The sequence below is a fragment of the Eurypyga helias genome, unplaced genomic scaffold (assembly GCF_000690775.1).
Source record: "Eurypyga helias isolate BGI_N326 unplaced genomic scaffold, ASM69077v1 scaffold11434, whole genome shotgun sequence".
NCBI lineage: Eukaryota > Metazoa > Chordata > Aves > Eurypygiformes > Eurypygidae > Eurypyga > Eurypyga helias.
In genome coordinates this window covers 71,743-90,329 of record NW_010244457.1, presented here as the reverse complement: position 1 = coordinate 90,329, position 18,587 = coordinate 71,743, and the positions used below count along the sequence as shown (strand labels likewise).

Here is an 18,587-nt window from a genome sequence, read left to right as displayed (position 1 = left end):
ATCTTCAGAAATAGCTGCCTCAGGTAGGGAAATGCAGCCCGGGAGCGTTCTAGCTGATAAAAAGCGAGGGGGCTGTTCTCTCTGGGACGTTTCTGAGTCAGTGGTGCTGAACAGATGATTATAGTCGTCTTGAGGAGGATAGTGATGTCCACTGTTACTGGGTCAGTGCTGCTGGCTTTGCCCGTGTGTGTGTGAGATTGGAAGATGACTCTATGAGCCAGCAACTGCAAGTTGGTGCTTTCTTTTTGCACCCAGTAGTATCTTCGACTTGGTAGAGGTACGTAACGAGATTTTTACTTGAAGGAGGGATCCTTCTTCCCTTCTGCCCGTTGGCAACACTGTACGAGCGAGAGGTTGGACGGCGTGGGGAGTTCCACCTCCCTTGGCAGCTTCGTGTCCTGGCCATGGCCTCGAGCTGATGTGAACCTCGGGCAGTGTTCTGGGGACTCGCCACATGTTTCAGTGCCTACACAAAGCTGTTCAGGGTGTTCATTTCTCTTTGTTGTGAGAGGGATCGCAGTTTGGAAAGGCGCTTTCTCTCCATCGACTGCTAGAGAACGTGGCATCTTGTCGGTTGATGTGGAAGCACAGGACATTTCTCATCCCGTGTTTAATCTCAACCTTTCTCTGGTGGCAGGTAGTTCTCTTCGGTGGCTCCCAGGGCTCTTAACCTGCGGGTCACCATTAAACATCTCGGTTTCTAAAGCCGACAGCACGGTCCTGTTTCACACGGATGCTGGTTTCACCGAACCCCTCCGTTGGCACCTCCCTCGTGAGTTTTGCGCTCTTCACCATTACAGAGATGATTGGGTTTGTCAGGGAAGGGAAGAAAAGTGTCCCCTTGGGTCCCTCCTCAGGGGTCCCCCCGGATGCCTTATTAAAATTCCTTTCGACATTGGATTTTCCAGCCCTTTCTGAGGAACGGTCTTGGGCTGGGGGAAGGGAACTGAGCTCTTGGCTTTTCTAGCCAAACATTTGGAATATTTCTCTGAAAACCCCTGTTGACACTTTCTTCATTTCACCCTGACAGCTTGAATTAGGTTTTATTAGGAAGCTTGGCTACAAAGCCAGCAGCAAGTTTTCTTTCTCTTCTCTTTCTTTTTCTTCTTTGGTTGTCATTTACCTTGCACCCTGGAGTGATTGGGGTCAGGCCGTCAGTCATGGGAGGCCTGAAGGTCATGACTACTGCTATGGGATACGGGACATCAGCTGTCATTAACCCAGACAGGCCGCTTGAATACTCTGCGGTCTTTTTCCTGAAGAACAGAGCCCGTGGCAGAAAACGGAGCTCGTGTTTTTTTCTAATTATTTCTTTAAACTGGCTCCTTGTATTTGTTGGACAGGAGCATTCTCCCTTATGTTGATAGGCTTTTGAAAGTTATTTTGCTTTTCAAGTATTCAAAGACAATTTGAGCTTACGATGCATTTATAGGGGTCGCAAATCAAGCTAGTAGTTTGATTAGGAGAGAGAAAACCTCCTTTGTATTTTCAGCAGTTCTGCCTTTGTTAAAAAACGTTTCTTTTGAGCTCATCAAGGAGATGTCTTTAAAAGTATCCACTTGTTGGAAAGCTTCTGCCAGTTCCCTTGGAATTCCCCATGTGAAAGATAAGGAATATCTTTGGAAAACAGTGGGTGGAAGGATGAGATATCAGCTCTAATCGACCAGGACTTTGATTCTTTGGTTTGGGTTTGGGTTTTTTTTCAAACAAAGCGCCAATCCTGAATACGCCTGGAATAGAATTTTTAAAGTGCTGCAAATAATATAAGTACATAAAGTTATTAAAAATAAAGTAAAATAAAATAAAAAATCAGAGGCTTGAACACCTCAGTGAGGGTTCTGGAAGCCCACTTTAGGAGAGGGGAGATACATGTGATTACTTTGACAGCTCACACTATTGCTTCTGTGTTACCAGCGCTCTGCGGTTGTAGGCTAAGCCTGGTCACAAAGTTGTAGATCAAACTGACGTCAGACATACGTAGCGAGCAGACCACGTAAAAAACACTGTTAATTTGGGGGTTTCGTTTTCTTCTTGCATATTCAGAATGGAGATCGGAACTTCCTGTTGAACCAAGACCCAGCCTCTACCTCACAGTCAAGGGTTGGCGTCAGACAGCTGGCCAGAACCATTACTCTGTGCTAGCAGGCTCCACTGGTCTGGGCACTGGGTCTGGGCTGACTACTAGCAGTAGTGAGCTACTACTTGGTTCATCCTTTCCACTGGGAGAGTGCTGGGCGAGGCAACGGCTGACGCCCATCGCCCCCGTTGTCACCCTCACTTACCTCTTATGGTGAACCAAGGACAATTTGGGGGATCGCAGTTCAGCGCCTGGTCAAATCCTGCTCTTTTTTTTCTTTTTTTCCAAGGAATGCTTCCATTTCTTTTCCATACCTTCTGTGTGGACCCCATGGGAGATGTCGCAGATCCTTCCGCTCTGGTGGAAACTAACTGCAGGGGTAACCAGGCTGCTTGACCCACCATGAAACTGAAGTTACAACCTGATTTTCTGGTTTATGCAGCCAACACACAAAATGCGAATGGGAAACCTTTGGAAATGGTGTTTGTATGCAGAGAAAGCTCGGTTTGAAGTGCTTGGAGAGAGTAAAAGCAACATGGAATTGCTAAGATGTATTATTAAGCACTACTTGCTTATGCCTTGGAGACTATCACAGTTGGGATCATAGAATCATGGAATCATTTAGGTTGGAAAAGACCTTTAAGCCCATCCAGTCCAACTGTTCCCCCAGCACGGCCAAACCCAGTACGAACCCATGTCCCTGAGCACCTCGTCCACACGGCTCTTCGATCCCTCCTGGGATGGGGACTCCACCACCTCCCTGGGCAGCCCCTTCCAGGGCCTGACAGCCCTTCCCGGGAAGGAATTAAGATGTTTCTGCAGCTGAAGTGAGCAATTAAAGCAAACCCTTGATTTGCAAAGCATTTGGTGACACGGCAACCTCGTGCCGTCAGCGCTAGCTCTGGCGTCAGGCAGAGGCCAGCAGCATCCCACTCCTGCCAAAAGCATGACTGTCACGGGGTGTACATGTAGCCAGACAGTAACTGGCTTGTTTAGTTTTGATGCCCTGGTGACAGGTTGACATTTGAATTAAAAAAAGCAAGCTTTTCCAGCGCGACGTATTTGATTGCTGTGTTGGTTTACTGAGAAGAGCTGACAAAACGTCCAAAAGCCCTTGTTTTTCATCTGTGGTCAGTTCCAGTAGGTGCTGGAGGCTCCAGCCACCAGCTCCTCTTCCAGCCTCAGCCGTTCTGCACCTCCACCATCCTTAGGGATGGGCATTTGTGGATTTTCCAGGCAGAATCCCGAAAGGGCCACAGTGCTTGTACAAAGGCACGGCTTTGTGTATGTTTGCCCCCTACACTGTTTTTTCTTCACCCTTTCTGAGCGTGAGTCCGGCCCTTTTTGCTCCCCAGCCCCCTTTCCCAGTTCCCACGCTGCTCCGGCAGCAGCCAGCAGCTGCCCCCGGTGTCACAGGGTTCCTTTGTACCACTCCTTCGCTTTAAATCTGCTTTTTACCATCTGCAGCTCGTCACAGGGTTAGATTTTAGTGTATTTGCTATATTTAACCATGCTATTGTCTGGTGGAAGGGACTGGGGACAATCTGGTTCTGCCTGGGAGGGGATGTGCATGCATGTGTGGTGGGTTTGGGGTTTTTTTTGTTTAAGTAAAACCTTATTTGAGAGCCCTATCCATAGCACAAAGACCAGGAAAATGAATTGATTGCTTTCTTCTCCGCTCCCCCCTTTTGATTTCTGTCGCACACTTTAAAAAACCCAAATGTGTCACCTTCGCTCGCACATCAGAACCCTTTGAGGAGCCAAGGGATCCATCTGGGAGGTGGTGTGGGCTAGTCCTGATCATCCCTGCCACAAGATGCGCTTCTCTGCTAAGCAGGAGGAAAATAAACTCTCAGGGATCAGTGGTGATGATCTAGAAGAAACCCACGCTAAGACTTTGGCTGATGACATTGAATTTAAATTATCAGGAGCTAGGTCCTGCCGAGGTGCTGGCCCTGCTCCGCTTGCATCCAGCTGGGAAGGAGACAGTGGTCAACCCTTGGCAGGCGTGTAGCTCAGAAAAGCAGACTTCTGAATGTCAGGGAAAAGGAAATATTAGAGAAACCTGTCGGGGAGCGCAGCGCGGCGAGCAGCGCCGGGCGTGCGGGGAGTTGTGCAGCTGGGCTTTTGCTTGGGAAAGCTGCAGCAAGACACGGCTTGCTCGGTCTCGCGGAAATACGAGCATGACTGTGCTCGGAGGTGCGAGCGGGGAGCAGTATTTCCCACCTCTTCTGGGAATTTGGGGGGATTTCAGTGCGATTCTCATGCAACAGCACAAGGAAGGTCCTGAATGACTTGAAAAATGTAGCTGACTGAAGGATGTGCAACACCCAGGGAAGACGAGGGGTCCAGGAGGCTGCCGTGAGCCCAGGTTGCTGATGGAGAAGGCTCAGTCTCACTTTTCCAAGCTGATGGCGCTGGGAGACCAGTGCTTGGCTCCGTTCGTTTGCTCTGACGTTAAATAGGCACAGAAACTTGGGAGGTGTGAGCTGGACGAGGGCTGGCAGTGCCTCTCCCGGCACCAGCAGGCACCCCAGTACAGCACCCCGAGATCACCCCCATCGCACGCCGGCGGTCGGTGACTGCAAAGTTTGCTTTTGCTTCTCATGTCCACTCCTGCTTTGTCATCTGGGCCGTTTGTCAGGTGAAACGGGAGAAGGAGCAAAAGGTCACGGCCTTGATTTACCGGGAGCCTTAAAGTTATTAATGCTTCACCGCGTTCCAGTGGATGTTCTTTGCCCTCAGCCGCCTGTCACTGTGCTGCCAGAGATAAAGGCCTGTGGTGTCAGGGCTAATGCAGGGCCCACGGGAGATCAAAGGAGCCTGCGCGGGTGTGGGTTTCCAAAACCTTTGGAAAGGAGAAGTTTCACCTTGCTGGCGTGCGTCTCGGCGGGGCAGAAAGCCAAACCCCCCGACTTCAGCGATGCTGCAGTGACAACTGCAAAGGGCCCGAGCATATGGCGAGAGCTTCCAGTCTGGTTTAGTTAAAGAAAAAGCCATGAGGAGGTTTGGGCAGGTATTTTTGGGAGCTTGATTTGGTTTTTTCCCCCCTCATCGCAAGTCTTTGGTCCCTTTCACCTTGTGTCCTGAATGTGCAAGGCTCCAGCGTTGCGTGCAGGGCGATGGCTGGGCCGCTGACACTGCGGGCAGCTCTTAACCGTGCTGGGCTGGCCCCTCTGGGAGGAGAGGCTCAGGGATGCAGGTTTGCCTGCACTAGTCCCCCTTCCTTATAGTCATGTACACAGAAAGGCCTGAATTGTTAGTATTTTGGTATATATTGGTATATCAGTGGCTCTAAGTGGTCTACGGATGATCAAGCATAAGCCAGTGGAGGATGAGGAAGGAGACCAGGTGATGAGGGCTCCAGGTGATTTTATATTCACGGAGAATTTTGAAATCTTTCTTTTAAATTCTGCTTTTCAGCTCCACCGAAGTTGATGACATGATTAGAAAATCTACAAATCTGCTGCTGACCCGAACGCTGAGCAACTGTTTACAGAACGTCATCAAGAGGAAAAACGTCGGACTGACGGAGGTAGGACACGGCTTCAAGGAGACCCATTTCAAGGGCAGGGTGGGAGAGGGGGGTTTGATGTTGTGGAGCTCCTTACAGCACCTTTAGAGGAGCTGGTCTGGAGCATTATGATAAAATAATAATGCTGGAAAACAGTGACGGAACCACATGGCATTGTTGTACAAAGAAACAAGGGCTTAATCCTGCAGGAAGGAGGAAGCATTTTTGCTGTTGCTGTTAGAATTGCCCCTCTTGTGGATTTGCAGAGCGTTATGTATCTGAATTAAAGTGGCAGGTAAGAGGACTTCAAAGAGTGCCAGGGAAGAGCCAAGTGGGAGCTAGGAGAGGATGGGGGAGTGTTCCACATCCATAGGTGATGTTGGAGATGGTTTCAGCACATCACTACAGTATAAGCCCTATACTGACATTTTGTATTGTGACTGATGCTTTTTTGTGCACAAAGTCAGATTTCTGAAAAGTTTAAATCACATAAATCATGGCTTTGGGAAGGTGTGTGGTACTCGGGGCAGTTTGCATACCTTAGTGGGGCAGCTGTGTGCTGTTACTCCATCAGTAGGCATGTTTAAATCACGTAAATCATGGCTTTGGGAAGGTGTGTGGTACTTGGGGTGGTTTGGATACCTTAGTGGGGCAGCTGTGTGCTGTTACTCCATGAGTAGGCATTATTACAGTTACAGTTATTTAATTGTCGTGTTCCCTGTACACCGTAAATACCCTGTGAGGTGAGTTTGGGGGTGTTCAGCGCATTCACAGACGTATGTATTTACACATGATGATTCCTCAGCCCTTTATCTCCAAGTCTGGAATCTCTCTGCTCCCTGAGGGCAAATTCCTCTTCCCTCCTGCTCCTCCCAAGGCTCCCTCCACAAAGAGGAATGCAACATTATCCATTCCCCAAATGGTCTTTTTGCTGCTGTTGCAAATGCTCCCGCAGGGTGACTGAGGGTAGGAAAGGCAGACCCGGCGCGACCGTCCTCTCAGCTGCCTTTGCCCAGTTTACACGGTGTAGATGTTCCTTGGCGTCTTCCGTGTTGCGTGAAGGTGGTGCCTTTCATTCGGCTGAGAGTTGCTTCTTCCTGAGCTCTGGAGCCGAAGAGGATTTTTGTGAGGAAAGCCTGTGTACCATGACCAGAGTTTAACATAAAGGTGGCGTGTGCCTGGAGACGGGTGTTCATCTCTTCTCTGTCCTCCCTGTTGTGTTCCTTACCACCTACTATGGTACAACTGGCTCTCTCCTGGGGTTTTCTATCTCTACCATCACTTTTTTCAAATTTGGTTGAAAAAACCCTACGTGGAGCATCTTCATCCCCTCCTGCCTCTTTTCTCTGTATGACTATTGACCTGTTTGTCCTCATGGAAGCATACGGCATTCTTCCCGAGTTTCTCAAATCCTTCCCACTTACAAAAAGACATTGATGTGGCCATGTGGAGCACAGGAATTAAAGGGTATGTTGAAGAGTCCCAGATCATCTACAAGCATAGTCCTGGTGTCAAAAGTGATTGCAAAAGACATTTAAGTACCTTGCATTAAGTACCTGTATAACTATTCACTTCCCAGATTTGTTTTTTGCACAAATCAACACTATCCATTTCTGGGCACTCCAGTGCCATCTTCCGAGCAATGGGCAAAGCAGTACAAGGCTGTCTACCAACCTTCCTGGGCTGTTACCCACTACGATTTATTTTTCATTGCTGGCTTTCTGAGCAGTGCGTGTTGAAGTTTGCTACCAAGTCTGCTCCAAATGATCCCGGTGTTTATCCTGTCTATCTTCAGCAGTGCGTCCAAAGAGGGAAAAACAAAGGCACAATTTGCAACCTGGAGCCACTGAGTTACCTCACCCTGAGCTCTTGGAAGTGGAAGGAAAGAAGATCAGGCAGGGTGTAGTGGCACATGCTGCTGAACAATGACAAGACCATTATCTAACCTTTTAATTCATAATTACTTAAAACTAGACACAGCATCTCCACTGGGGCCTGAGGACTTAGAACGTGGTGGCTTGGAATCAGGGACTGTTCTCAAGAGGTAAAAAAGTCATTGGAGAAATCAAGACGGCCTCCATCTCAGTGTGCAGTGAGCTTTCATCTGGGCAGCAAATTGTAGTCTCCGCATTCTGAATGATCCTGGCATCCCTCAACAGCAGAGATGGAAAAGACACTGCTATATTTATTTCATTTGAATACCCCAGTGGGACAATCTTATCCCAAGAGAAGGGTTTTACCCCTTCAAGTTCAAGAAAAAAAGGAGCCAGAGAAGGGGCAGGGAAGCTTGTGACAAGTGGTAAAAGAGAGCAATTGGCGCCTTCAAGTTTGATAACTGAGCTGGACCGGTAAGTTGTAATGATCAGAGAAGAGGTGTAGAAGGAATTTCACACAGTTGGAAATACCTAATATTTAGGTATGAAACTATGAAAGTTTAGGAAATGATATTGCAGTCATGATGGCAGGGCTGTCTGAAACAGGGAAATGAGAACGAGCCCTTGTTGGAAGGCAAAAATCAGGAACAGAATTAATCCAAGGAATTCAGAAATGAGAAGCCCTCCCCCCAGTTACCAGTGTAATCAAGTACAGAACAAGAGGAGTTCATTAAGATCATAATTTGATTTCTTAAAAATCAAAGTTTTTTGACTGAAGTCGAAGAACTGTTGGCTGGAAGGCACCTCTGGAGGTATCTATCCCATCCTTCCCCCACTGGAAGTGGGATCATTGCTGACTTGGATCACCTCAGCTGTGGCTTTCTCTACATGACTTTTAATTTTGAGAAACACAGGTCCCACAGCTCCTCTGGACACCCTGATTGAGTTCTGTGCTGTCTTTCTAATGACTCTTTTCCTTCCTACTGCCCAAGCTGAACTTCCCAAGCTGTGGCCGTTGCCCCTTCTCATGTCATCTGGCTCTAGCAAGAGTTGGGTGCTGTAATCCTTGTAGTTTTACTTTGGTATTTCTGTGCCTGCATCACTCAAATTGGTGGTTAATCTATCTCGTTCAGAAGAACTGCAAGTGTTCCAAAAGCATTTCTTTAGAGGAGGTAACTGCAGACTGCCGCACCGTACCCAGTACTCAGATTATATCAATCCGTTACAATGCCGCCTCTGTCTGTGACAGAACTGTTTTGGTGTCATATCTGAGCTGGGCGATATTCGGAAAGGTTTTGTTACAACTTATGTTGCACCTTGAAAATACTCACAGCAGTCTGCTCAGAAAAAAGGGTATCTGCTTAAGGAATTAACGATGCTTCCATGTCAGAGATCCTAAAGTGGGATCCTGGCTTGTTTGGCTCTGGATTGTAAATGTTTACATGGATCGACTTTTCCCAGGGCAGGGAGTGACAGGACAAGGGGTAACGGGTTTGAACTGAAAGAGGGAGACTGAGATTGGACATCAGGAAGAAGGTCTTCCCGCAGAGGGTGGGGAGGCACTGGGACAGGCTGCCCAGAGAAGCTGTGGATGCCCCATCCCTGGAAGTGTCCAAGGCCAGGCTGGATGAGGCTTGGAGCAACCTGGTCTAGTGGAAGGTGTCCCTGCCCATGGCAGGGGTGAGACTGGGTGGGCTTAAAAATCCCGTCCAACCCAAACCATTCCATGATTCTCTGACTTCAACAGACACTTTTACTCTGTAGTTGCCTTTAATGTCCTGGAATAGAGCCATGTGAATGCGGCTGAGAAGACAGCATTAAGAAAATTGCAGATAATGGTGGGTATGATAACCCAGCAGATACCAGGGTGAGATCTGCTTTTCACCCACACCACCCTCAGGAAAGTAAAACCTTGTGCTTTCTGTGCTAAACGCCTTAGGATGACGTTGTTTGGTGTCACTCAAGATATGGGTTATTTAGGGTTCATTAGCAGACAGAATGCTTGTGATTTGACATGGCATTTTTTTGTAAGGCTCTTGTATTTGAACTGCGCTGAAATGAGTCCTGACTGACAGCTGAGTGTTGGAAAGTCATTAAAAATAACAGTCTTTTGTGGTATTAGTGGCTGTCATGGGAAATGCTTTTCCCCCCAAATTATCTTTTATTTAAGTTTCTGGTGTTGTTAAAGGAGGAGAGCCTTCGAGCATGGAGCAAAGCTTAGTGTGTTTGTACAGCGTCAGCTTCTCATGCCAGAAGCTCTTCTAAATTGGCATCCATTAACCTGGCACGTCCGTGGCTTCGGGAACACCATCCTTCAATACCTTTTTTGCCTTTGCAGCTTGTACAGATTATTATAAATACGACGCACTTGGAGAAATCCTGCAAGTTCCTAGAGGAATTCATAACCAATATCACTAATGTACTTCCAGAAACTGTCCACACCACGAAGCTCTACGGGACCACAACCTTCAAGGTGAGAAGGCTGGTAGATCCATCTCCAGGGGGTCGCTGTTGATGTTTGGTTGGAGAGTATCTGCTTTCGAAGCGCCTGTGTGGGCGTGTGGATGTAGGGAGCTAAGCCCAACTGAAATTTTGTCATATCCTGGGAAGCTTTATGCTATCAACTAGCTTTTGGGTTTGTCCTTTGGAGCATTACTTCTGACAAGATAGTGAGTGTTTGCAGCCCTAATTTAGAGGCTGTGGCTGCAGCATGCATTGTCTAAGGGATGAAGCAGCTTTTAAACAGAAACCTGATTATTCTTTTTTTAAATCAGTTTTCATTTTGCTGTTTGAGCGCTGCATGGTGTTACACATGTCTGGCCATGGGCGCAAGCTCTCCTCTTCCACTCAAGAGGAGAACAGATTTTCAGTACTTACATTTCTGTATCTTTCCGCTCCTTTTAGCAGTCTCCCCTAAAAATCAGGGCTGGCAGAAACTGCTAAACTGCCCAGTCTTTCAGTCTTTAAATCACAACCCAGGAGTGTCTACGCAGATACCTGATATAAAGGTTTGAGGCTATAATTGGGTCTGCTGTGGGGTGTCCAAATCGTGTCCCGTGGCCAAAAAGCAGGAGATGGGAACAGCGCTGAGGACTCCAGCGATGGTAGGGAATTGTTTAGCTGAGGTTTGCCCTTGGAATAACTCAGCAGGAGACTGAGGACCCATGTCCAAGTCCATTCATTATCCCTTCTGGCATCACCTATCTATTTGGCCTAAGGGCGAGTTTTCATACCCATATCCTGGCAGGGGGACTCCCCTGTGACCCTCCTGCACCCCATACCTGCACACAGTAGGGAATGTCCATATGGGACATTCCTCTCCCATATATCTCTGTCTTCCATCCGGCACTAGATTTGTCCTGCTGGTCCCCACGTTGCGTCAGAGGCAGACACCAGCTTGACCTGGCCTAGCGCCAACCTGGTGGCGCCCACCCCTGAGCTAACCCGAGGTGGCTGCTATGGGTGCTTTGTCTTGTGCGACCTTCCGGGCTGAAGATTGGGTCAAGCACATGTCCTGTTCCTTGTGTAGACTTGTGGTGTGGAGACCCCGTCCCGCCTAACGTCGTCTGCTTTCGCAGGACGCCCGCCACGCTGCTGAGGAGGAGATTTACACCAACCTGAACCAGAAGATAGACCAGTTCTTGCAGCTGGCGGACTACGACTGGATGGCCATGGAGCCGGGCAGCAAGGCCAGCGACTACCTTGTCGATCTCATTGGCTTTCTACGCAGCACGTTTGCTGTGTTCACCCACCTCCCGGTAAGCGATCACCACCGATTCGCCGCCTTTTGCTGTCCGGAGAGCGCGCGGGCATCCCATGGTGCTCTTGAAGCTAATGGTTGCTCAAGCTTTATGGAGTCTGATGAAGTAGACCCTTGTACTTTCAAGTGTTATGAAATAACAAATCTATTTACAAAGCTATTTTCTGTGTTGCCAGAAGTTGGGTGACAGCGAGTCTCCCCGAGTATTTGCACGTCTACTTAGATGTGAACGAGGGGAATATCGCAGTCCAGCATGTAGAATTAGGGTCATAATTCTCTAGCCACCTATATTTTACACGTATTATCTTTAGCTTAATGGACATTCAGGATTTTTTTCAAGAGGTCCCAGTGTAAGAGTGCCTATTATTTAATCCGCAGATACGTTTCCAAACGTTTGTCAAGTCACTGGATGCCTTACGTCAAAATATTGCTCTGCGCTGGAAGGCAGCATATGTTTCTTTCTTTTCTCTGCTGTCTAAAATACGCCTGTGTTTATGCTGTTATTGCGATCAAAAAAATGTATTTTATGTTGTTTTTTGCAGTTGGCTGAGTAGTGTCCCGTTGAATAGGAAAAATATCAGGGATTTTCATTTTTGTTCAAACTGCTTTTTTTCCTTTAAATAAGATTTGTTCTGATCTGTCTGGATATATACTTAGGACTGTCTTCCATCAGCAGCTATTTTGAAATAGCAAATCCACTGAACACTATATTTGTCCTAAAAGCAATTTCAGGTCTTTCTTCTTTGCTGGACCGTTATTTATCTGTTGTTAGTGGGATTACAGGACACCAACAAACTCTGGGCACCTTTCACCAGCTTGGATGTAAACAGGAACAAAAGACTAATCAGACACAATGGCAGTTTCCTTAACTCCACTCTGCTTGTTCGTGTCGCTGAGACTGCTCTACTGGAAGGATGTACAAGCATTCCAGAGCCGTTTTAGGAGGCGTTGCAGCCCCAGAACTTTGGAGTCTTCTGCATGGCTCATGTCTTTGGTCTTCTCTGTCACAGCAGGAAGATTTGGGAGCCAGATGGAAATGAGGGCTGATCTGCTGTGGATGGAGAAGCCACCAAAAGAGATATGAGAGTGGCTTTCCCAGTCCTCTGTGCCTGGAGGTGCTGTTGAGGAGAAGGTGATTTTTTGGGTCTGTTATCACTGGAACAAACCTCTAAATAGAGTGTTGCCTCCTGTGTAGAGAGGTTGGAAGGGCTTTCCCTCATCTTCTTGTTCAGGCCAGGTTTATTGCCAAAGTGACCCCTCCTCAGCAATGTGGCTGGTGGCACAGGAGGTGCTGGAGATGGCTGGATTCCTCAGCTGCTGGATTTCTCCTTAAAAAGAGATGTGGTGGCACAGGCGTGGTTTATCACCTGGAGACCATTTCCACAAATCATACTGGGAGTACTTACGCAAGCAAGAAATGGAATTTGACAGGGAGATTGGTCTCTGCACCAGAGCATGAAGCATGGCTAGCAGGAGAGATGAAGATGGGGAGAGATGCCCACAGTGATTTATGAGATGGACCTGGAGTGATTTATCTTCCTTAAGTATTAATGTTTCCATTCTGAGCAAGTCAAAATTGTTTTGGAGACTGGGAGGACAGCTAATTGGTCTAAAAAGGACTGAGACAGATCGAAGCAGCCTTTTCTTTTCCAGAACTGGATTAGAAAGGACCCAGCTGAAGAGAAGACTGTGTGCATTTGCGGTGCAGCACCTTATCTGCAAAGCATTGCACGGCACTGATCCTCCTGACAGCCTCGTGAGACAGGGGAGGCGAGTCACTCAGATGCTGCCTTCTGGTTTGTGAAGCTGTAGGTCTGGTTCAATGGTCTGTAGGAGACGCAGGGCCGGGATTTATTTTTATATATATTGGAGTTCCTTCCTTTAGATGAGAACTGTGAAGCTGCCATCATTAACATTGCTGACGAGTCCCTGCGTATCCCACACATGGGAGTCAGAACAAAGTCAGGGTACATTGAGAAGCTCCCTTGGTGTCTGCTGGTTTGTTCTTGTAGGGTTCAAGAGCCATTTTCCAGTGGCTTATTTAGAAACACATTACAATTTCTGCACTTCGCTCAATGAGATGTAGGAGATAAGGCACATCGAAGCCCACGTCTGCCTAAACCAATGCAGAAAAATGATGGAGATGTCTATGGAAACAGCAATTATGTGGGATGAGTGAGAGGGGTTCAAGAGGGGAAGGAACTATCTCCAAAAAGTGTGAATTATAAGTAAAAGAGGATATTGAAGGATTGCTAGTGGCTAGGTAGAGCTGTTTCTATACAGCTTGTCTGAATCCAGCCCAAATTATTTGCACCGTAGCGTTATGATCTAAGAGGAGTCGCTGCCTGGTTTGAAAAGAGTTTGCAGCCTATTCCTGCTATAAAACACAGGATTTCCACACTGCTAGTAGCTCTTGAAGACAAGCAAGTGACTCTGCACCATCCTTGGAGAGTTGAGCTTCTTAACCCTGGAAGTGGCCTCCAAGCAACACCATCCCTTTCTGTTCTCATGTCCTTTCCTGGTTTGGAAATTCCATGTACCTTCATGGTGACTGAATTTACACGATTTTAATGTAAGTGAGAAGCGCTCTCCTAGTATTTGAACTTGCAACAGTTTTTTAGGAGTAAAGACTGGCAGTCTCGGGAGATGACTAAGTGGTAGGAGCCGAGCTACTCACCTGCCTTTTGTCACGACAGCAATTACACCAGATAAACCTTCACCTGCTGATCAAAGAAACTCAGCCTGGGCATGTCAGCGTTTACTGTGCTGAAATTACACTGACAAAAAGCACTGTCCTGTAACAGAACGGAGCCGAAGGTCCTGAGCCTGCAAAAATGCAGGCGGCTCCTTAACTTGACGGGTGTGAGTAATCCCATTGTCTCGGACGGGGCTGCTTGTCTACAGGAAACCTTTCTGGGGTCAAGGCTCCAGCTGGCCGCAAGGCACATCAAATGGCCTTGAAGGGCTTGGTTGACTCAAGTCAACGTTTCGGAGAGGGGTTGAAGAGGAGAAGAGATGCTGAGCGAGCTGAAAGGTGGCTCTGAGACAGGATTTGGGCATTAGGGTTTGTGTTTCCCTTTTTGGATACATGAAGCTGAATTCTCCCTGTATTTATTGAGGGGAAAGAATCTCAGAAGGGTTGAGGTTGGAAGGGACGTGTGGAGGCCATAGAATCACAGAATAGTTTGGATTGGAAGGGATATTTAAAGGTGTCTAGTCCAATCCCTCTGCCATGGGCAGGGACACCTTCCACTAGACCAGGATGCTCAGTGCGCGGGCGCCCCTTCCACTAGACCAGGATGCTCAGAGCCCCGTCCATCCTGACCTGGAATGTTTATGGGGATGGGGCAAGCAGGTCAGCAGGTCCACCCCCCTGATCAAGCAGGAAAAATAACCCAGACCAAAGCTAGTCCCGGCGTGTGGAGCGGCGTAAAGAGTCTCCGCTTTCTTTAGCCTTCAAGCACGAGTTGCAATCCCTAATTGTTCCTTTGGAGCATCAGAGTAGACGTTGTGGGAGATGGTGGAAACCGCTTGATAGTAGGAAACCCTGGAATTGATTTGCTTTTTGCAACTTTGCTTCGGGACGCCGAGCCCCACCGCCTGCGAAGGACATGCTGGTGGGTACAGCGTGTGCCGGGCTGGGGGAAGGAGGAAAAGTTCACGGTGAAGTTAACGGGGTTTTGGTGCATACCACTTCTGCATGAAATTTTCATGGTGGTTTAGAGCCGCAATTCGAAAATGCTCCGCTAAGTGCCCAAAATGTCTCAAAGCAAATAACACGCTGGTGGAAATCAAAGCGTAATTAACATTTGGCTGCAAGGCTGCCCTCTTCCTGTGTTAACCAGGGAGAGTCGGTTACTGCTGCTGAGCTTATTAATATGGGATGCTCGGGCCTCCTTTAAAAGAAAATACTTTTTTTTAAAAAGAAAAAAAATACTTGGGGGAAAAAAGTATTTTAGGAAAGAAAAAAAAGATGGTTTCTGGTTTTCAGCAAGTAAAGGGCCATGGCCTCAAAAAAATTAACATTTCCAGCGTAATACTTTTAAAAGAATGACTGAAAAAGCCTTTTGTCTTTGATGGCTGATTGTTGTTTTTATTTCTTGTTAGACAAGTTAATGTAAATCGCATTGACAGGGCTACTCCAAACACACTGATTTGTTGACATTAAGCGTTTCAAAGATGGAGGGTTGTGTCAACACCTACAGTGAACTGTCAGGTTAACAAAGCAAGGATGTTTTCTTGGGGGAGGGGAGTGGAGTTGGGGGGAAGGGGGGGGTGTTTTGTTTTTATTTTAAGTTTCCTTTAATCCTCTGTTAGTCTTGTATCTTGATAACCTCCTTTGGAAGGTAATCAGGGCGGGTCAAGAGGTGATGCTGACCCGGGAAGGGGAAGCAATCTTTCAGCGATCGAACAAACTCTAACCTCAGCTGTCTTGAGCAGTTCAGCGTGAACTCTCTGCAAAGGGGTTTTTTGGGTTGGTGGTTTTTTTTTTTTCCTTTTATGCTTATTTTTGCCAGATGGCAGGCACAGATTTCAGCCGGAGCCGCGTGAACTCCACAGCCGCTCTGCCTGCAACGTTTTTGCCTTATTCACTGTATTGGCATCTCTTCCCGGTTGCAAATAAATACGCCGGCCACAGCAGCTCTTGCTTTGGTAGGAAGAGCTTTGGAAGTGTTTATTTTCTTTTTAAAGAGAACGATTACCTATGTTTTTATTTAAAAGAGCCAAATCCCTCTGTAATATTTTAAAAGGCAAGGCACTGTGCGTGGAAGTAAAATGCCTTGAACTTTGCACCAACCACAGCCTTGACCACGCTGGGAGGGACCCACGTGGAAAATAACGGTCATGAAATATGGCATGTGCACCAAAGGCACCTTCTTGAGATTTACACAAGTCCTGTCTGTGCTGAGATAATGTCCCCTTGCCCTCAGAAGGGCCGAGCAAGTTTGGCTTGAGCTGATCCCTGTTGTCACTCTCTAGGGTTTGACATCCAATGCCTCCATCTCACGGGGGGAAAAGCTGAGGCAGGTGGATGCTGACTTGCAGGCGGTACTTAATAGCAATAAAACTGGTCTTGTGGTACTTTGATTTCCTCCTCATCCTCCTTAGACCAGGTTCAAGGAACCCATATTTTGCTTTTTTAATACTCTGCCAACTGCTGCGCAGCTGGTGCCGTGGTTGGAGCGTTGGTGGGTTGTAGGGTGGTGACCTCGGTGTACCTCTCTGCCTTTCTCGCTGTTGCTTTGCTCTCTCTGCTGCATTTGACTTTAAAATCCCTGTGTTGTCCTCTGTAGGGGGATGTAGATGTCCACTCTACAATGTCGGTGAGTACAAGACTGCGTGTCATGCGCGTTTGGTCTGCTCTGCTTGCACCTCGAGCGTGAGAGGGTGAGTTGAACCAGGAAAGGTCCTTAGTCTTGGAGAGGTGGAAAGGAAAAGATTGAGTAGAAGGTTAAATCAGTGGGATAAATAAGAGACCAAGGGAAAGGGTTTCCTTACAGCCAGGTTGCTCACAAGCTTGCTGTAGCAGTAGCAATCCTAAATTGTTGCTTTTAGAGCACGTTGCGTTTAACTGGCGGCTGTTATCCCCCACACATCCCTAAATGTGTGGGGAATTAGGGGAAATGCCTGTAATTAGGGAAAGCATGGTGGGATCTTCAACCTCTGCTTGAAAGAGAAAAGATCTTTGTAAAATCCCCCCTCGCTCCCTCTATTTTGTTCAGACAAAACCCTCGTGGGGATTTCAGCCTGACGTTCCTCCTGGTTTAAGTGCTCTGACCCGGGGCTTGGCCCGCTAAGCCTTCCCTCCGGCTAGAGTGGTAGGATAGTATTTTATCCAGAAAATAGCATGGGTTCTTGAGGTTTACTATCTCCCTATTTGGATTAGGCCAATTAGCCCAGAGAAAGCAAAGGAGACCTTTCCGACCTGCCTTCTGGTTCAACGAACCCCTCTAATTGTTGTCATTTCTGCTTGTTTCATGTGCGGGAGGAAAAAGCTGCAGCATTTCCGTGGATAGATCACAAACAAAGTGCTCTCGAGCTACCTTGTTTTCCTCTATTCCCGTGTCTGCAAGCCAAGGCACGTGCGAGCAAAGCGTGCCTCCCTGTTTTTGTCGGTGCAGCCCTGCTCAACGCGGTTGCGCGGCGCGAGACGCGGCCGTCGCGGAGACGTAGCCTCTACCCCAGCTTCTGCTTCTCCACCTTTAACCCCTGCTCTCCATTTTAATGCTGAGCTGCCACGGTAGTATTGATATTTCACGCCGCAGTTGGATGCCTGTACCCCTTTTCCTGGAAACTGAGCGTAGCTAAGCCTTGAGTATTTGCAGGCTCTGGGCACCCAGGGGTTTCTAAGTCAACAGCGAGGTCTCAAATCAGCGCCAGCTTCTGGAAAGAAAGAACCTTGTTAAAGCAATTTGAGGCCAGCTTCCATCAAAGCCATGGCTTGGTTGCTGTCAGGGCTGCGGGAGCTGCTGGGGAGCAGGCAGGGAAGCCCTGGGCATCCCCCCACGGCCGCGGGTTTCCAGGAGCAGCGTTGAATGTCGACCATCCTACGTGATGTCCTTCGGGCATCCCCTGAGAGAGGCGTACCCTAAAGTGCTATTGCCTCTGGCTTTTCAAGACTCAACTGTTTAGAAGCCAGATGTATTTATTTCTTTAATTGAATCCAGTGCCTAGACAGCTATGGAGTCAGCTTCCTATGGAGAGGGGTGCATTAGTTTCATTAAGGTAAATCAGTGAAAAATAATACCTGGAGGTCCCCTGGAAAGGGTCAGGAATGGAGTAATCCCTTTATATGGTGGGACTTTGCTAGCCTGCTCGTAGTTGGTTTTGGAATCTGCAACAGATTCTAATTTTCCTTTTAACCCCTCTAATTTTCTCTTCTCTAACTAGTTTGTGTTAATTGGTGGAAATAAATCACTAATCTGTCTGTCTAAAAGAGATTGAAAAATAAAAATTGGATTGCATGAAATATCAGACAAAGGAGTCGTCGTAAGGGAGTTTAAAATGTCCAGTGGGAGGTAGCTGTGGCTAATCCTGGAGGTTTCTTGGTGTTGTAGGTACAGTCACACATTAAAACAAGCGAGGTGCCTGGGATGCAGACGTGGACAGGGCATGAGCAGCATCCAAAACCCTCCCTGTATGGTCCTTGGGGTTCCTCTGCTCTCCAGAGAGGATCTGAGTCTCTTGGGGGGTTGCTGGGACCAGCTTGCCCTGAAGGTTGGGCAAAACGCCCTTAAAACGAGGGTGTTTGGTGAGGAGAAGATGGGTGGGTGACCAGGGCAGCACTTGCATGGCTTGTGGTCCCGCACTGCCCGCCTCGCTGCGGTCTGGTGGCTGTGCACTGCTTTCCTGGTCTTCTCA

General features: G+C 47.8%; 1 protein-coding gene across 1 annotated transcript in view; it reads left to right on the top strand.

Moving 5' to 3' along the window:
* Nucleotides 1–5,500: 5,500 nt before the first annotated feature.
* The window catches only part of LOC104508220 (exocyst complex component 6B-like), a gene marked incomplete at its 5' end in the record, with an annotated part of 40,733 nt that continues 27,646 nt past the window's right edge, over nucleotides 5,501–18,587 (top strand). Inside the window, 4 exons of the mRNA XM_010149766.1 lie at nucleotides 5,501–5,612; nucleotides 9,804–9,938; nucleotides 11,044–11,223; nucleotides 16,520–16,549. Of these exons, the coding sequence (XP_010148068.1) occupies nucleotides 5,501–5,612; nucleotides 9,804–9,938; nucleotides 11,044–11,223; nucleotides 16,520–16,549 (457 nt within the window). The remainder of the gene's footprint in view (nucleotides 5,613–9,803; nucleotides 9,939–11,043; nucleotides 11,224–16,519; nucleotides 16,550–18,587) is intronic.